Here is a 19964-nt window from a genome sequence, read left to right as displayed (position 1 = left end):
CCGATTTAAGTCTGTTTAAACAGATGTATTTACTTACCTACACCGCTGGAAATGTGATAAAGGGTTGAGGGTTATTTTCTGACTTCATTCTTGCGAATTAAACTTGAAAAAAATATAATAAGATACAAAATAAAATATTATTTTAGTATTAATTATTATTTAGGGAGAATACACAAAAGAAAGTGGTTTAGTGGTTGGGGTTTAGTGGTTTTAGATACTCAATCATGAAACCTTTGTTAAAATAAAATTAAAGTTTAATAGAAGGTTTGGTGGGAAATGTATGATAATTATTATGTTAGATCGATTAAGATATTATTTTTTTGGTGTGGAGCCAGAACACTTAATTATTTATATAGTTTTCTCTCCGTGCACCGTTTTGTACGAAGTTTCTCGAACAAAAGGCCCCTGGCTGCCAGCTGTGCGCCCTACTGTAAGCATGTGTATTAAATCAGGGGCCTGGGCAAGTGGACGGCCTAGCGTGCCGCCTGTGCGTTAAACTGAACGATATTATTTAGGCCAATAAAACTAAACGGTTCGGTTAGCCTAACACACTCGTTAATGTAAATGAGTTTTAATTAAGAAAAGACCGCACAGCCAATTCCAGGGACACTTGCCCCCTCCCCGATCGAAAGGGGCTCACTTTGAGTGCAACGATTGTGAGTTTAATTAATGACTGGCCCGCCACGCCCTCCACTCAGATAGGCCCCCTCCAGGAATAAGTCGTCAGTTCTACATGCTGCCCGATAAAAGCATGAACCAAATGGTAATCTCCGCCCGATTTAGCGCCAGACATCTAGGTCATTTTGTGGATGTGGACTTGGTGAAGGGCGGAGCCAAAGCCTCCGACTAGACAAGTAGCCCGGCAAATATTTGCCTAAAGTTCATAATTCTACAGTCCGAGTGTCTAGCCCTTTGCCTGACTTTATCACTCGGCTGATAAGGTCTTGAATCGCTGGTATTTGTATCTAGATAAAGCCAGCCGACAAGTCAAATGCACCGAACGCCAAATTACTGCCAGCGTTTTGGGTACCAGTTCCTGAATGATCCAAGGTGACTGACAATATTCGGGTTTGTGGGTTATAATGGGGCCTTAAACACTTTATTGCTTTATGGTGGAAAGTCACCGGCAAACTCAGGCATCAGCCAGAAAACACTTTCATCGTAAGAGGGCCATAAACCAAATGGTTGCCAACGATATAAAATTATAAAATCGCTTGCACTGATTTTGATAAAAATATTCCATTATCTACCCAACCTGGGCTCAGAAATTTATGTAAAAACAGGGGTGATATCATTGGCAAGATGCTCGCACATAGAAAGAGATTCTTATCGGCTGCGTGACAAGATGCAAAAGCGATAATTAAGAGATAACACTTTTGAAATACTCTTTTGCGGCAGAAAAGGCTTACAAGATTTCACCAGATTGCTACATTGCCACACACCGACTTCCAGAAAAGTTCTTTGAACCATTAATCACAAAAGTCAAGTATATATCAACCACTTAGCATTAGAGGATTTTTTGGAAGGCAGTAAAATTTCGAATTTCTGCATAATTTTGGCACACTATATTCATCAATCAAAACTTTAACTAGCTTATGGAAATTTCGGTACGATAACAGCCACGTGAACCGAGGAACCCGTCTTATCTAAGGTGAACCGCCTCTGCAGATGGGCAAGGTCGGATCGTCTTTCGTTAGTTTCCGCACATATCGATGGTATTGGAATTTATAATTAACGTTCAATAACTCTTTTCGATCTCGACACATTTGCCTCAAAACTACATGGCATTTTTCCGCCCCTTGTTTGCGTTCAATACGCAAAAGGTGTCAATCATGGCGATTTCTTGACATGGTCGCGGGTCTTGGCTAAGGCCAAACACGAAAATTCGAGGGAAACTATGTGTTTCGAGTTGAATTTCCCACATGTCTCTCAATAAATTATCAACCAGACCCGAATACTTTTCCCAGTCCGCTGGGAAAAAGGCCATGTCAGTGCGATGTTTTCCATCGTAGGCCTCATTCTGAATGAAAGGCGACCTCGCCTTCGGAAAAGAATTGGGTCATGATAAGACAAATAAAACTGCCAATTAGTTGGGACCCGTCATCCATTAACTTGTGTGACAAAGGCAAACCTCAAAACTCAATTTAAGTTCGAGGACCACTAAAATGTCAACAGCCAGGACGAAACGAAAGCGAGCCGAGAGCTCTATCTATGTGGGGATATACTATAGATGGTTAATGGTGGGCATAGCTGTGGGTTCTGTACACGAGCTGAATCCAGTGGCTTTTTGGACTCGCAGTGCTTTCTGGAAAAAGAAAATATAGCTCAAAATGTTTTAAGGACTGTAAAATATCTTAAAACCATTTAAGGTTAAGAATACCTACTTTATAAGGTTCATTTAAAAGATACAATATTTTAATATTTCTTTAACTGGTTAGCTTATAATAGATCATTTACTATCATAGTTATTGTTATTATAGTCATAATAAAATTCCTTCAAATTTTTTTTAACCCACCCTGCTAGTTCCCTGTAGCGAGCCTCCACTGTGCTCCTGTTATGATGAACTGTTCGCCGGGTAATTTGATGTTTGGGGGCTGTGAATCTGAAATGTGACGACAGGGCGCCAAGTGCATTGAACTGCCCCAGCTTTTGCATAAATCCGAGTCCCATGCAGGGGCATTACCACATCGGAATTATCGGAACGGCCAGGGCAGCCCACAAATAATTATAATCGGGGGCAAAGGAAGCTCGTTCGGGGCGGGTATCTCGATTATTCAGATTATTTATGCCGACAGATTGGCCAGCTTTTGTTGGCCCGACTGCAGCTTCCACCTGTCGCAAGATGAGTTGCCGGAGTTGAAGTTTATAAGCTGTAATGGAGACGAGCTATCCACCGAGTTAACTAATTAGGCTGTCTGCTGGCTCAACTTGGTAATTGATTGCGTTAGTTGGAGGTCATCCGGGGAAAGGGTTTTCGGGGGAGAACCTTCGCTGGCTTTCCACAACACGCTGTGGCGATGAGCGTCCTCCAATCCACAAGTTTTTAATTGAATTCAACGCAATTTGTCTGCGCTTTGTTCTGGCTGCCGATGCTGCTGCTGCTGCTGCTGGGAAATCGATACTGATTGAATTCTGCACTCGATTTGACATCGGCCAAGCGCTTTCGATTCGAGGTCAGGACTAGCCGAGCATCCAAACCGTTACGCTGCGCAGTTATTACCTATAATTCGCGTATATGGAGTCGTCTTGAATTAATCACACGCGACCACCTCGGCATTTGCATAGCTAATTCAGGCGGACTTTGGCTGGGGCTATCGGATTTTTTCCACTCGGGGAAACGTCACCAGACTGCGGGTGCGGAATTGATGACAGCCAGACGACATCGACAGCGGCGGAGAAAACGATGCTAACTTGTTTCGCCACCGGCCTATTGTTGTTACACGGAGAGTTAACGAGTTAATGGAAAAGTTTCCTACTAGAACCTGCGAAGAGAGCGACTGGGTTGGCCATAATGGTTTGTTTGTTTGCCTTCTGTTTTTTTCCCATTTTTTGCGCTGGTCATGTTCACAATTAAATCGGATTCTTCTTTCATTTGCATTTCGCCAACCGCAAAAAACAATATATCTGTACTATGACCGGCGAGATACATGCAAAAGTTTCCAGCTTTGAGCGCTACTTCAGTTTGTTATGGAAACTGTGTGTTTTTGCGGCGGAAAGTTTATCGTGCTTATAGGCATTGATACTCTGGCTAAGGCTAAAGCCCCGGCGGAGTGGAAAAGCTGGGGGAAAACTCAGTACATCCCCCGGATAAAAAGTTCTGCCAATATTTGCTTTTTTGCCCTCGCTCTCGCCAAAGCCTTTCCCTTTGGCCGCATTTGATTCAATTATAAGCGGATAAAAGGGGGCGAATATCTGTGTACAGCGTGTATTCCCACATTGGCATAATCGCATCAGGACGAGGCAAATCAGGATCTGGTCAAAGCTAATTGAATTGGATTTACCGAAGCCGGGCTTCGGCTCCCTGATTGTCTATTAAAACTGTTTGCCCCGCACGTAATCTTATCGGGTAACGGAAACTGTCAATACTTCTGGCTTATACAATAAATAATATGGCACGGTTTGAAGGGGGATTCGTCATGCGGCTGGCCCACCTGTCCGCCTTCTCAAAGGGCGGCCGTCAATTAGCAGATTTACCAGGGCTAAAAATTATTATAGAACCGTCTACTTAGGGCAACTGGCAGGCACTCATAACTTTGGCTAAGTGTGAAACAAATTAGCGCCTTGGCGGAAATCACTCTGCCCACAAAATAAATATATGAGTGTAAAAATAGCTAATGTTTTTTCAATATGCCAGAAAGGCGATCAGCGGATTGTGTAAGCAGGGAAAAATATAGGAAGTTGGTTGAGTCAGACATCAGGAATTTGGGAAAACATATCTGGCAAAGTAAAAGAACTTTTAAGGAACTTTTGTACCCAGAAAACCTCAGTATTTTCAGGTCTCAGACAAGCTCAAGTAGTTTTTGATAAGGAAGTCCGGTATCAGTCATTATGACAAAGTATAGGGCAGCCTTAGCTGCATTGCTGCCATTGCACTCCCCTTAAAGCACCGAAAGTGAGCCTAAAACGCTGCTGACTTTGGCCCAGAGTTCTTATCAGGTCTTCGCCTCGCCCAAAGCCCCATAGCTCAACCGAAATTGGTTCGAGATAATTTCCCCATTCGGGCAATGCAATCAAATGACTCGATGGGCCCGGCAACTTGGCAACTCATTACCAGCCGGACCTGATGGGCCTTTAACCAGCTCAAGGACATTCGGCCTCGTGATGACCAAAAGCATTCGGCTCGACTGCATATGGTCCGGCAAATTAATGACTTCACCTCACCCAGGGCCCGTCCCTATCGAGTAGGTCTTCCATTTTTGGAACTGGGGGGAATGCACACACGTGTGGGCGCCACACCGAAAGAAACGATAGCTTTGGGCTCATAAGTGGAGCTCAAAATGCACATCGCAATTTGTATTCATTTTGTGATTAAGTATTCACAATTTTGTTAAGTTGACAAATCGACACCAAGCCCTGCTGGAAGTTGTATAGTAAAAGCGATTGGTTGTACAAGAAATAATTCTCCGTGCCTTGCACCTATAGGAAATCGCACCCAATTTGGAGTGGACATTATCGACGCGCCCACAAATATGGGTTAAATATCGTTTATATGAATTTTTACGGTCTTATGGGGCTTAAGTGCTTTAATTTCACCGATACACACGTGCATTGTTTCCGCAAGTGGAGTGCAAAAACTCAACTTCAGTGTGTATTCTCAGAGGCTAAGGCACTCGAGAGCCAGCGTCAGGAGTGACGTCACATGCAAGTCAGGTAAATTAAAGTCCGATGGGGAGACAAAAGCGGTGTAAAACCGGCTTGAACATAGACTGGCTTGGCTCAGTCCGATCGGCTCTTTGTGCTGGCTGGGAATCACTCTGTTTTGGCCTTATCGCCGGCGTTATTCATGCTGTACGATTAATCCAGATCACGTGCCCTGTGAGTCCCCCGGCGGTGGTCGATGGTCGATGGACCAGCCTCCGCAGTTGGTCAGCAGAGTGAGCAAGCTCGAGGGGACATTAGCATATAAATGCCGCTGGCACTTTGTTCCCGGGATTGTTCGCTAACACCCCGTTTACTCACGCCTTGAGAGTATCTTTCCGCCGAGTCATGCAAATGAGCGCATATCCACAGTATCCAGCCGGTGCAAGTTCTTAAACCGATCATCAGATACCGAGTATAGATAGAAATGCATAGGTACACACTCCCCCAGACGGAATGCAAACACCTGTCTGGAAAAATCTCGATGCAATTGAATGAAAAATTCCTGTTTATAGGGCCGGGTTATTTAAAGCGAGAACCGCTATTATAAGCAATTTAAATAGAGCGCTTTGGTGCACTTCTAATTACTTTAGATTTCGCTAACTTGTCATAGTTGCACTTCCATCAGGCACAATTAATATTAGGCTTGTCAAGATAATAAATTCAGCGAATACCATAAATTGCAGTAGACATGCACATTCAAAACGACAATTAAACTCAGGAACCCCCGGCTTTGCGACTTTGATCTTAACTCAGCAATATTATCTACCCCACATAAAATAAATCCGTATTCTTGGAATCTGTACGCGTGCGGAAACTCTCAATTTGAGAACAAAGTGAATTCTACTGCGTTTCCCTTTCAGAAGAGCAAACATTCACTGTCTATATGGGTATTATCAGCTCTGGCCGTCGTATTTGATCAAGGCAAATTGCCTTTTGTGTTCCACTATCAACAAATAATCAGAGACTGTGAAAGCGGTGCTTCCTTAGATAACCGCTCGGAAAATGGGAGCTCCACCTTGATAGTAATTTGAATTTGATTTGCCCCCTGCCCGCTCTATCAACCTACGGCGAAGCGCTTAAACGAGCGTTAAATTCACACCCCTAAAATGCCGCTAAAAGATCGCTTTCACACTTTAAAATGCCGTAGATAATGTCCACAGAGAGATCTTTAGATCGGCCCAAAGTAAATATGAATTAGTCGGGGCCCTATTGACTCAGCGTCACACGCCGCAGATGGATGGATGTTCCGCTCGGATGGCTTTTAGTTGAACGTCAATGTTCGGGACTGTTGCCATATGATCGATGGCTAGTGGACGTTGATCGAGTCCCAAATTGATAAGACTTGTGTCGGGGGCGGATGTTTGAGTTTGCAGGGGATTAGTCGGCGATAAAATTCTTTGAAGTTATAGAAAAAAAGTTACCTCTTTTAAAAGCAAATCCCATGAATATTAAAATAGCACTTTAATCCAAACAGTAATCTCCGTAACCCATAATTTATTGCTTGCCGTCTCTCAGAGGTGTTTAATTAACCATTATGTTCTGAATAAATTTGTTTTAATCTTCAAAAGCACTTTAAATAATGCAAGCAAATATGCAATCCAGACAAAGCCCGCAATCTATAATTAAATTTTAATAAAGTCATTGCATAATTCAATTCCATAAATCTTCTCGTGACAATCGCCACAATTCACCCCCAGTCGGTTCTGTGGGCAAATCAGCAATTAAATGAGCCATCTTTATCGGCAATCATTCATTTCGCATCTTCTGGCATTTTCACGACTCGTTGGCGGGCATCGCAGCTATTAATAAATATATATCTCGGAAATTAAGTAGGGCATGCAAACGCCGCTCAGACCTGACACCGAAAAAATTGCCCAGAAGAAAATGCTTTTCTGTTGATTTTTCACAGTCTCCGGTCGCGTGTTCATAGAAAAAATATTCGTTCGGCTCGTGCGCTCCAAAGAACTGTAGAGATGACGAAATGCACCGCTAAAAATAAGTCATGGTACTATATACCAAATATCTAAAGAGTTTTCGAAGGTATCTTTGATACATTTCCTAGATATGTTAGAAATGAACGTTACTATGTAAAATAAAACGAATATTTCATTTTATAGTTCAAAATATCTATGTATTTCCAAGATACAACATTGTATTTCCCTAGAAAGCCTCCCAAAATCAACGAATATTATACGAATATTTCATTTTATAGTTCAAAATATCTATGCATTTCCAAGATACTACATTGTATTTTCCTAGAAAACCTCCCAAAATCAACGAATTTTTCCCAAAGTGGCAGTGACTTTTGGCTGGATGCCTCAACTTTTTATGACTACTGGGAACCGAAGAGAATTTGCGATGAGCTCATTAAAGTCGATTCTACGGTCATGTTGTAAGCGGCTGATCGTCCGATTTGTGTACCGACTTCGGGGATATAATGCGTAGTTATAGAGAAAACACAGTTACCTGTAATCAAGGGGTTCATGTGGGGCGAGCGTGAGGGATTGGGTTTTGGGTAATTGACCACAAGTATCTGTGACGGACTTCTGGACAGTTCCCCTGGCGAATATCTGGCTTAATGTCTTATCAGGCCACTACCGATAAGTAATTTCATGTGTGCATAATGGGAGCGTGCCGTCTTTTCGAGTAATTGAAGTGGAAATATCATGCCTGAGTCACTGCGGAGCGGGTTTTGGGGGCCTCGCGAAACTGCTGTCTCATCTTGGTCCAGCAAGTATTTGTATTTGCTTTTAATTTCACAATCAAAACAGAGAAAATAATAAAGGCTCCTTATCTCACGGACATATCTCATGCGCGCCGTCTCGCTCCTATTCTGATTCCCCCTCTCTTTCTCTCTCCCTTGCAGCTGGCGCCCGCCGGTGGGAATTTCATCAGCTGTTGTTGTTTACAGCGGCAACTGCGGCAGGCGGCCTAATAAAAATGCAATTTTTATGGCTAAGAAAATAGAGCGCGGCCGCCGTTGGGTTGCACATTGGAAATTGTGCAGGAGCCAGAGGAAAATGTGTCTTGGAAAATGGAAAGCCTGAGCCTCAGCAGCAATAACATTGGGCGAGTGATGTAATACAGAGCAAAAGTGAAGCGGCAATTGGCATTGCAAAAAAGAAACAGATTATACAATTTGTGTTGCTGCTGGAGCGAACTAGGACAACAGCAGCAACACTCGAGGCGGCAGCGGCAGCAGCAGCAACGTCTGTGGCAGCAGCAACACCAGCAACTGTAGGAGCAACATCAGCAACAGCAACAACAACAACTGTAGCAGCAACAGCAGCAGCAACACCAACAACTGTAGGAGCAACATCAGCAACAGCAACAACAACAACTGTAGCAGCAACAGCAGCAGCAACACCAACAACTGTAGGAGCAACATCAGCAACAGCAACAACAACAACTGTAGCAGCAACAGCAGCAGCAACACCAGCAACTGTAGGAGCAACATCAGCAACAGCAACAACAACAACTGTAGCAGCAACAGCAGCAGCGATATCAACAACTGTAGCAGCAACAGCAGCAGCGATATCAACAACTGTAGCAGCAGCAGCAACAACCGAGGGAGCAACAACAGCAACACTTGCAGCGGCAACAGCAACAACTGCAGCAGCTACAGCAGCAACAACAACTGCTGATAAAGACCGGCTGGCAACAGCAACAGCGGCCACTTGCAGCAGCATATTTCAAAGTCGGAGCGTGGGAATCGCAAATCACGACGGAGGCAACGGCAGCAGCAGCAGCAGCAGCAACAATCATCGCAGCACGGCAGCAACATCGGCGCTCTCGGGGCTCTCTGCATCGCTCCTGCCGCTCGCCGTTCTCCGCCGGCGTTGCTCCGTCCCGCTCCCGGCCAGCGGCCGCCTCTCGCTCGCACCCACTGGCGAGCGGTCGCGTATATTTGGAGGCGTTGCGGCGACCGCTCACGACAGTTGTGCTTGGAACGCTTCGGAGTGAAGACCGTGCTCGTCCGATCGGTGCGCGTGCATGAAATACACGGCGAAAATAAAAGAAATCCCAAACAATTGACACAAGTCACGAAAAATAAAAACACAAGTGAAAAAAAAATCAACTGAAATTGTTTTTTACCCCAAATCTCGCACGTAAATTAGCAAGCGTTCGCAAGAAACAAGCCGCACATGAAAAAACACATAACATTGCAAAGAAACCCGAAAGATATTAAACAAAAAATCCGAAAAAATTGTTCAAGAGACGAGAGACAGCGGATAAACCGAGTGAAATTTGTGTCATAAGCAAAGCCAAAACTGAAGACCGAACAAGCCAAACAAAATAAAAGCAGTGGCCATAGGAAGTGACTGTGAAACTGTAAAGTGATGTGTGGTAATCGAAAAACAGCATAAAGAATGGCCATAGACCTCCTCATCCTGGCCCTGCTGCTCGTCTCGTTCCTGATCAACCTGCTGGCGCTGTGTGCCTTCTGGATAACGCCGGGCCTGAGGACCACCGCCAATCGCTTCACGATCAATCTGCTGGCCATCAATCTGATTGGCTGCTGCATCCTGGCCCCCACCCTCTTCCTGGGTCTGCCGGGCAAGTCTGCGGAGCTAGCCTCCTCCGCCGGAGAGACCCTCGAGTTCTTCTCGAAGCCCGGAAACCATCAGGTGATCCTGCGGCGCAATGGCCAGCTGGTGGAACAGGACGGCGTGGTGCTGCGCAAGAACATCAGCGAAAACGGCGACCTGGTGGAGACCTTCTTCAAGTGCAATGCTACCTACTGTCGCGAGTTGACCATCGACGAGCGCGGCGATGGCGGCTTCGTCATCACGGAGACGGAGACGCACGAGGAGAACCTCTCGGCCTTCGAGAGTGCCCCCACGGAGGCACCCATCCCGCCGCCAGTTCAACTGAGGTGCTGGTCCATCGACATGACCGCTGCCCTGGGAGCTCTGGCTGTTCTCCTGGTGGTGGGGGATACCTGGTGCGCCGTCACAGACCCCCTGCGCTATCACAGCCGCATTTCGGGCGTGAAAACCTGGATCTTCATCGCCCTCACCTGGGTGGTGGGCATTCTTTTCGGAGCCCTCTCCGCCTTCCGAGTTCTGGACTTCGATGCGGATGCCTTGTTCAGCAGACAGCGGAGACTGGCAGTCACCTACTTCAATATCGGCAGCACGAACAGTATTTTCGGGGTGATCTACGCCAGTGTCTACTTCATAGTGATCATCCTGCTGCCCTTTGGCTTCGTGTGCGGCATGTACTGGAGGATCTTCAGCGAGGCACGCGGAAACGGGCTGCGCATGCGCCAGAATGGCTCGTCGCCGCTCCTCCAGAGCGCCCTCAACCTGACGGCTGGCCAGCAGGCGGCCCAGGCGAACCAGTTCTCCAACAGCCTGTGCGTCCACAGGCATTCCATATCCTCTGCCAGTTCGCATGGCGGAAATAGCAGTCTGGGAATGGGCCTGGGTGGCCTGCAGATGCAAATCGACCAGAGGTCCCAGCCCAGGAGCTCACCCAGCTGTCTGCGCAGGGATTCGGCGGCCAAGGTCCTGCTGCCCACCATTTCCGATGATGGTGGCTCCGATGCGGATGCAGAGAGTGGAGCTGGTGTGCAACTAATGCCCGTGCAGGAGCACTCCCTCTCCGACAGGAATCAGAACATAATGCTGACCCTGCAAACAGCCAGTGGCGAGATCAAGAGGAACTACTCCGCCAGGCAGTTGCCACTGCTGGGCACTTCTTCGCAGGATCTGAGGGAAGCCCACGGCCTGCAGGGCATACGCCAGGTGCACAGCTCCCCCAATCTCCACAAGTACACGGAGCTGCGCCAGGATTCCCTGAGCGAGGAGTGCGGCTCACCCCACCTGCTGGGCCACGCCCAGCGGCAGCAGCAGCAGCAGTCGCAGCAGTTGCACCTGCAACACCAGCAGCAGCAGCTGCAGCATCACCACCAGCAACACCACCCGCACTTCAGCTCGCCGCGCCACCAGCAGCAGCACGGCCACGCCCTGCAGATACCCGCCATCCACGCCTCCCCCAAGGCCCTGAGCTACATGAGCTCCCTGCGCCACCGGCTGAGCAACGCCAGCTCGCTGTTCAAGTACCGCGAGGAGTCGCGAGCTGCCCGGATCAGCATCCTGGTGGTGGTGATGTTTGTGGTCTCGTACCTGCCCTTCGGGCTGCTGGTTCTCCTGCAGTCGCGCCTGTCGGCTGCCAACTTCGGTGGCTCCTCGCAGCTGGCCATCTTCATGATCCTGCTGGCCAACCTGAGCTCGCCCTTCATCTTCGCCTACCGCAACAAGAGGGTGCGACGCGGTGTAAAGCGTCTGTTCGGCCTGGAGCCCTCGGGAGGCCTGCAGCGCCACTGCAGCAGCAGTGTGAAGACCAACGGCACCAATGGCCCCACAGGAGGAGCGTCGGGCGCCCAGTTGCAGCGCAACAGCAGCAAGTTGTCGCAGTACAGCAGCAACAGCTGCCGCTACTTGACGCCGCAGACCTCGCTGGTCAGCCAGGTGCCCGTGCACACGACCCTGACCCTGAGGCCCAACAGCAGTTGCAGCACCATCATCAACTTTGGAGGAGCCAGGGGCTCGGCCGAGTCCGACGATCCACCGCCGGAGCTATCGCCACCTGCGGTGACCGCACCGCCGCCCGTCGCCCGCCCACTGCGCCCCAAGCTGCAGCGGGGCATCACCATCGTGGAGCACATAGCTATCACACCCACCACCCCGCAAAAGTTCCAGAATCGCGGGGCCAGACTCTTCGACATGTTCTTCCGCAGCTCCAAGAAGCTGCAGGCGGGCTGCCAGAGCCAGAGTTTGCCCACAGAGGTCTAAGCACCAGGGGTTCTTAACTATATGTACGATATACTTTAGATTGTAGACCTTAGACAAACACTAAACTCGCGCTTGCTGAAGAATTCTAAAAACAGTATTCGTAATTTGTAAGTTTAGCAATTAGCAAAGACAACTGTTTGAATTTGAGTTTTAAGACCAGATCATGCTGTCCTAGAAGCTTCTCATGCCAAAAAAAACCTAAACAAAACCACACAAAGAAAGTCAAACTAGAGAGTTTGAGATGCTTTAAAGTAATACACAAACAACAAAGTACCTTTAAAAAATACCACAAAAACTGTGTACAAGTCAAATTACCAGAGTTAGGGTGAACAGGAGTTATAATCTTAGGGTGGATATCAAACTGAAAAGTGGAACCAAGCCAAGCCAAGTCGAGATCGTAATCAATGTACCTAAGCAACAAGCATATGAACATTTAATGTTTTTACTCAAACGAAAGCACAAACGAAAAACCGAAATAGCAAAGACAGCACAGTTCTTTCGAGCTCCCTCTACTAATTTATTATTTATTGTATAATTGTAACGATTGTGAATATTTATTAGACATCCACACCGCAAAGCTTTAACTCCAAACGACATTCTGGCTAAAACAAGAAGAGACGCAAACATTCGATTCATAAGTTAGTTAAGTCAATGTGCAAAGCATATGTGTATTCTAGAGCCTAAGTTGTAGAGCCGAGTAGTCTTAGACCGAGCACCTAGTGCCGAGCAGTGCTTTTTCCCCACCCACGGCCCACTGGAGTGATTGGCCGGCTGGGCAGGCGGCATTTTCATATTGAAAATGCCTTTTGGCCGGTGCACAGCTGGCCTTCCAGTCGGCCGGGGTGTCAGCCAGCAGTTAGTTAACCCTTGGTTAGCCAACCGGCTATCGAGCCATTAAGTCAATTTGCTTTTTCTAGAACACCGCGGGCATTGCGTGCAGCTAAATACCTCATTAGTTTTAGTTTTGAAGTGCGAGATGGACGGCGGCAGTAGGTCAAAGGTCGGAGCCATCGAAGAGTGCATGGTGAATGCCCGATGGCCCTGGCCTTTGTCAGTCCGCTCCAGGCCAGAAAGCTTTATACCTTAAGTTCTCCCGCCTTGATTTCCCTCGGCTGCACACAAAGAGAAACCCAGGCACACACAACACTAAACAACCTCGAATTTATATTTCTAAAGTTTATATTTTATATAGAGTGTGTGCATAGGAGAAATCTATAAATATTCATGCATGTGTGTCGGACAAAGAAAATATTTCAAAACCAATTATTGTGATGTTGAGCAAGGGGGCAACCAAGAATGTAATTTCGAAATGCATTGAAAATAACTTAAAACATGTATTAATAGTTATACCATATACAAGCTTATGTGTGTGTATACATACCTTTACTAAATAGTGATATTTTTTCAAATTTATTCAACTGTCATTCGCTAAACCATTCGATGTAAGCAAAAACGCAAGTGTAAAACGAAAAGTTCAATGTGACAAATTAGCTTTTAATCCGAAAAGAAAATGAATTAACCCAGCAACAATTGGTGGCTGATGCAAGTCTAATCCGGTATTTTCCAGCCAAGCTGCTAATAAATTAAAACCAAACGAAATTGAAACACAGCAAACCATACCAAACCACAAAAGAGCAAGAAACTATTCAAATAAAAGATTATGTGTCTTAAAAGAATTAATTATCATGACTTTTTCACTGGGGGCAGTTCAATTGGGGGCTTCAAAAGCGGTTCAAACTTGCCCACGCAGATGGGGCTTTAGATCTGCAGGTCCAGAGGTTGGTTCCAAGAGTTCTGAGACAGAGGCATGGAGAACCCGCCAATTAGAGGAGACCCAGGCGATTCAAGCCAACTTTTCGATCCAACCTGCTCGCAACTCCGCCGACAAGAGCTCTACAGCACGAACAAACACTTAACCATTTCATTCAGCATTTCAGCATTCACCCATGCCAGTATTAATTGATTCATAAACCAAAAAGAAACGGCACAATAAATATTTAATTCTTTATATTTTTCCTTTTCTGATTGTGACAAACGCGTGTTTCACTTCAGAATGGAAATGAACGGTACACGAGAAGAAAATGTACTTTTATTTATATTTAAATATAATACAATCAAAAATAAAAATCATTGAATAATAATTTTTGGACACCCTACTTAATTTTCAATATTGATTTGAGTTTTTCTTACTTACTTATCTTTATATTTATTTTTTAAGGTTATGCAAGCAAAAAAAAAGTTGATTTCTTTTTTCTGGACACCCTACTTAATTGCCAGTATTTATTTATTTCACCCTAGACTATACAAGATATAAGTAAATCGTTCTGCTTTTTTCTCTATGTATCCGCTCCGCAAAGCGAACAACCCATTTGATTGTCACATTCCGGGAAAGGGGGAAAGGGGAAAGAGTTGTCAAGATGTCTTCTGTATATGGGAGTCGGTGATTGGTACGAGTACGGGTTTGCTACTTAGAACCCGACCACGGAGATCAAACACACTTGGTCAAACCAATCGAATTCTGGGGTATTAGGGTATTAGCGGATTAGAGAAGGGGCACATGGGCGGTGCAGAGACTAATCATTTGGACACGGGCAAAATATCAAAGAGCCATGGCTTACCTCAACACCTGACTCACCCTGCCGCCCTGGGTAAGTGCAAGTCAAGAAACGTGATAAGTACGACTGATACCCCCTATAGACACGCTAATTTTTGCAGCAATGCGGTGACAACGGAACGTCTCTGTTTGGTCTTTCAACAGAAAAATGCGGCACATAAACAAAATCAAAAGCGAGCAGTAGGTATTCGGAACAGAGGCACAGAGACCAAACTCTCGGACACCCCCAGTGAGTATCTAGCGGATGCGTTGCTGTCCCTCAACAAATCGGTCAACGAGAGCGTCGCACTTATTTATTTATTTTATGATTCACTGCGCGTCTCGCTCTATGGTGCGTTTAATATGCCTCGGTGAGGCCTCTGACATTTCTACCCATCAGTCGGCGTAAAAAAGAGTTCTCTTGTTCGCCAATTGTGGTCTGAAAATAGAATTTCCAGTTTCGAACATGGCAGGCGGTGTGAACAAATTGACTAAAATATCGCAGATTAAATTAGCATTTATATTAGCTTTTGTTTAATTAGGTACACGGTCTTTCTTGTGTGAAACATGAAACCTGAACCGTTTACACGAGTTTGAAAACAGGCGAAACATAAACTAGTCGCTTAACTAAAATAATTGAGAAGCGCCGAGAATGGCCCTTGACTTGGATTGATGAGAAGCGCGTAGAAGAGCCATCGAAGCACTCAAACGCAGCAACACCAACGCTCAGTGGCCATACTTGTGTAATTACAAAGCTCTACAAAATAAAATTGCATAAATTAAAAACCAATTTTCCTTTTGTGTGCTAAAAATAAAGCTCACTCGTAAAATCAACTAATTTCTTCCGATATGGCTAAACCCCTCAAACATTGCCCAAAATGTCAACTTGCTTCCGTGGTGTGAAGCCATAAAAATATTAATTTGAATAGCTGTATAATTAAACAAAACTTAAACAACATTAAAAAACCATTTTTGTAAACCCGCTGAGTAACCAGACGAAGAGGAAAAGAATGCCAAATGTCATTAGAACAGATTTTTGGCAGTTGGCACAGAGGCACAGATTTCGATATATGTATGTTCTTGTGTCATTCTCTACGCAAACGAGAACCGAATAAATTGGATTTAAATGCTAAAAACTGTCGAAAGTCAGGTGAGGAGCAGAGAAGTCCGTGTGGGTGGACAAGCCGCTGTCATCTTAGGCAAATTTGTCGATTAGGCAAGAGGAAATAAACTTTTCGTCTGCGACACATAGACGATCCGCCAGATATGACACACAAGATGTCAAAGAGTGGAAAACTAACGACTCAGCGGAGATAATCTAAGCGCTGGGATGTCAACGAACCCCGAGGAAGTCTCGGCTTAATCTATCACAGGTGCTCGCCAAGAATTAAATACCAATACGCCCATAAATCTAAACGATTTTGGATTTATCCAATTTGCATGTGAACTTGAATCGCTCGAGTGCATTGACTCTGGGCTGCACACCCTTGAGCGGGTAGAAAAATCAACACGGGTATCTGATTCTGAGATACGGCTGTGGATTTATGTTATGTTCAATTTATATATTTTTTGGGAATCGACCTTTCCGGCGTGTATTTATGACAGCTGCAGTCTGAGTGCTTTGTTTTTCACGAAACTACTGCCTGATTTCAATCTGCAGACTTATGGCAAAGTCAGCCCATGTTACTCGTATAATATGCAAATATACGAGGGGCCTTATCAGTCCATTTTTTTTGTTATCGCTGATGGGGCACTAGAACATCTAACAGCATAATCAAAATGATTTAATATACTTGCCCGAGCACGGCACATAGAAACACACGAGATGGGTTTTTCTCGAATTTCCAGCTGCGAGTTCGAAAGTGGAGTCAAGTTTTTGGCGCAGTCCTAGGCCAAGAATCTCTTTCTCACGCAGCTTACACCGGTTTTATCTTCTGTAGGCATATTATATATATTCCGGCCGGGGTTTGTTTGGGGAAATGGGCCCATAAATATGCCGTCGGGCTGGCTGTCTCTGTTTTTGCCTCCGACTTATCGCTGACAGTTAACCCGCTCGCGACTCTGGGCTCCCCATTCTCGACTCACGATTCACCGATTCGCAGTCCCTCTGCCGGGGTGACGTCACAACGGTAATAGAAACATATGTAGGCACATCGAATGTATATATATCCCTCCGGCCCCCCGGAATATTTGAACTCACACGGAGCCGGGGCCAAGGGATGTGTCGCCGGGGCTGTTATTGTGGCCCGGGCCCGTCAACATTCAGCCAAGTTCTCGGCACAGATTCATGGAATATTCCATGACACGATTCAAATATTGTCGCGAGGCAAGCAGAAATCTTGGAGCTGTCCTCCCCTTAGTTGTTTGTAAGTTTTATATTTTACTGCAGCTTATCAGGCGCCTCGCCTGGCAGTTCTTCTGTTCTGTAAAAGAACAGAATTCACATTAATTTCCACACTTAACCAACAATTTCTGGCCACCTCTTCGGTCTCTGCCATTTGCATTTCAACTATTTTTAGCTCTATTTTGGCACGTGCAACTAAGTACGGGGAAATAAGTGACCAAGTGCATTTCGGGGGACTGACAAAAATGAATTTATTAGTGAGCGCCAAGGCCAAGGAAAGGGAAATGGGGACTACTTTATTGCGTTTCGCAGAAGCTGTCAAGTGTGGGTTCGTGTTCAAGCAGGAGCATCCAGCTGACACTCACTAAGTATTATACTATGCTTTTGATATTATTTGCGATTCCAAGGAGGCGATGCCAAATGATTCCGGGAAACGTTGGCCAGCAATCTGAAGAGGTATTTTATTGACGTGCTATTCGTCAGCCGGTTGAACTATGTGAGCGAGGCAGAGGATAAAGTGAAAAGGTCTGGCCCTACATTTGGGGATTCCGATTGAATGACATAGATTTTCTGTTCCTGGAAAATATAAATATGTACATATATATAAACACAATGTGGTGCAAATAAATTCGTTCCTATGAAGAACCAAAAAGGAAGCAAGCTTCGGTATACCGAAGCCTTGCAAGTCGTCCCTGTGGGAGCATATTATTATTGTATTATTTTTACATTAATTATCCGAAACAATAAAAGTAGTGGTCACAAATTGGAGTGTCATACCTTGTTGAACTCGTAATAAAATTCCCAATCTATTAGCATTCACAACTAAAAATTTTTTTTTTTACCAATTTTCGCAAAAAAAGACAATGCTACCCCTTGCAAAAAATGTCAAAATGTTCAAATTTTTTATTTTTTACAATCAGCCAAAAACCGAATGTGATTTAAAATTTAGCTTGTTAGCTGTCCAAAACTGTGCCCGTTTTAAGTGTCGGACCATTTTTGACCAAATTACAACAAAAAAAGTCAAAGGAAAATTGAGATTTTTCGACAAAATATTAGTCTTTATATTTCGCCCAACAAAATTCAGTATTTTAACCGAAACAATAAAAGTAGGAGTCCAAAAAGGGAATGTCATACCTTGTTAAACTCGTAATAACATTTCCGATCTATTGGCATTCACACCTAAAAATGTTTATTTTTGATCAATTTTCGAAAAAAAAATTCGATGCTACCCCTTGCAAAAACTTAAAAATTAGCAAAAATTTTAAGTTTCCTTTATCAGACAGAAAATGGCTGCGATCAATTATCCAGCTGTCAGCTGTTCAAAAAGGTGCATGTTTTAAGTTTCGGATCATTTTTGACAAAGTTTTACCAAAAAAGGTCAATGAAAAATATTGGGTTTTTGCCATAAAATTAAGGTATTCATATTCCACCGTACTTTGGGCAAAACAATTGAAGTATATTTACAAGCATAAAATGAATGAATATCAGCAAAAACAACCCGCTCTGGCAATAATATTTATTACAAATAACTATTTTTAAGCAGCAGCATTTCGAAAACAAATATTCTGTTCATCATGAAACCAACAATATCTGATTTTTCAGAGCTGTTGTTGTTTGCACATCACTATTGTAAGCACAGCTGTAAATCTGAGTACGAAAACACGCGGCCAAAAAAGCGATTGTCGAGCGTTGACGAGATGCGCCATAATAAATTCATCTCTAATAAGCCGTGCATGCTCGGCAATTGTCGCCATACAGTGTGTACAATTTTTCAATTAAATTAAATTTATGTCTGCATCGACAGGCGATTTCGCGGGGGCGTGCCGATGGGCGCTGGCATGTGTCTCGTTTTCATTTTGCTGCCAAATTGCGAACCCGTCTATGAGTAAGCGGAGACAAAGAGTCGCACCCGAGAAGACGTCGAGCCATTTTCTAGGCGATGCACACGGGTTCCCATGCTAGAATTAGATTTTGCCAAACCAAAGAGCACAGCTGCGGCACCCCCGTGTTCGCAAATAAATTCATTTCCGCATGGCTGTATCTGCAGCCTGTGCTGCCGCTTAAATATTTATTAACAAGGGGGTCGCACAAAAAGGTTTATGGTTAAATAAACAGTTGCCAGCGGGCAGAAAAACGGTTGGGCAATAATATTTGATTTGTGTCAGTTTAGTCGCCAATGGCTTATGGCGCAGCAGTTGACTGCACTCATCCATGCACTTTGGCAAATGGCCAAAAACTGTAGTTAGAAGTAATAAAGGCTGAAAGAAGACTTGCCCGAAACATGGCCAGAATACTGGTATCATGACAGTGGCTCTCAAACCGCTGTTTGATTTGCCTGTTTGCACAAAAGCGAGCCGAGTCGAACCAAACTTGAACACAGCTAAGCAAATATTAGCCCGGCTCAGAGCAGCTCAGCCAGCTAGCGAACTTGGCCAGCATCGGCAGCAGCCATAGAAAACATATTATCACTCGCAGAGCAAAACATTTTTATTTATACAAGTTGCTGAAAGTTTGTATTCATTTTTTTCGCCACCCTGCTACTTTTTGGGGCGCCACTTCGACGGCTTTGTAAGTAGAGTTAGGGAAAGTACACACAGCAGAACGGGAGCCACAGGGCGGATTTTCATTGAAGAAAGTTTGTGGCGCAACTGATTTAAAATAAATGGAAATACACATTGGCGGTACGTGCCTAGCTGCCGTGGCACAGGTGGCGTATACGTAATGCGCCACCACTGATTGTATCTCAATCTCACTGCGAGGGAAACCTAAGGCGAGTGGATTGCGCGGCGCTTTACTTTTATGCACTTAAAGTGCTTGAGAATAAAGCAGAAAGAACGTAACCCTAGCATATTGGGATATGCCCTA

General features: G+C 44.9%; 2 protein-coding genes across 2 annotated transcripts in view; both read left to right on the top strand.

Annotated features, from left to right (window-relative positions):
• Positions 1-8432, top strand: part of LOC122818980 (uncharacterized) — a 32074-nt gene extending 23642 nt beyond the window's left edge. The window contains exon 3 of the mRNA XM_050888751.1: positions 8229-8432. Coding sequence (XP_050744708.1) covers positions 8229-8329 — 101 coding nt within the window. The 3' untranslated portion in view covers positions 8330-8432. The remainder of the gene's footprint in view (positions 1-8228) is intronic.
• An 844-nt stretch (positions 8433-9276) lies between these two features.
• On the top strand, positions 9277-13842 carry LOC108025393 (uncharacterized). The gene has a single exon (XM_017095869.3). It carries the CDS (start codon positions 9733-9735, stop codon positions 12160-12162), a length of 2430 nt encoding a protein of 809 aa, XP_016951358.1. The 5' UTR covers positions 9277-9732; the 3' UTR covers positions 12163-13842.
• The last annotated feature ends 6122 nt before the right edge of the window (positions 13843-19964 follow it).

This window comes from Drosophila biarmipes, chromosome 3R (assembly GCF_025231255.1).
Source record: "Drosophila biarmipes strain raj3 chromosome 3R, RU_DBia_V1.1, whole genome shotgun sequence".
Taxonomy (NCBI): domain Eukaryota; kingdom Metazoa; phylum Arthropoda; class Insecta; order Diptera; family Drosophilidae; genus Drosophila; species Drosophila biarmipes.
This window is presented reverse-complemented; position numbering and strand designations above follow the sequence as displayed.

What these genes read in the sequence shown, in the direction of transcription:
- LOC108025393 (XM_017095869.3), top strand. Translation starts at nt 9,733, where the DNA reads ATGGCCATAGACCTCCTCATCCTGGCCCTGCTGCTCGTCTCGTTCCTG.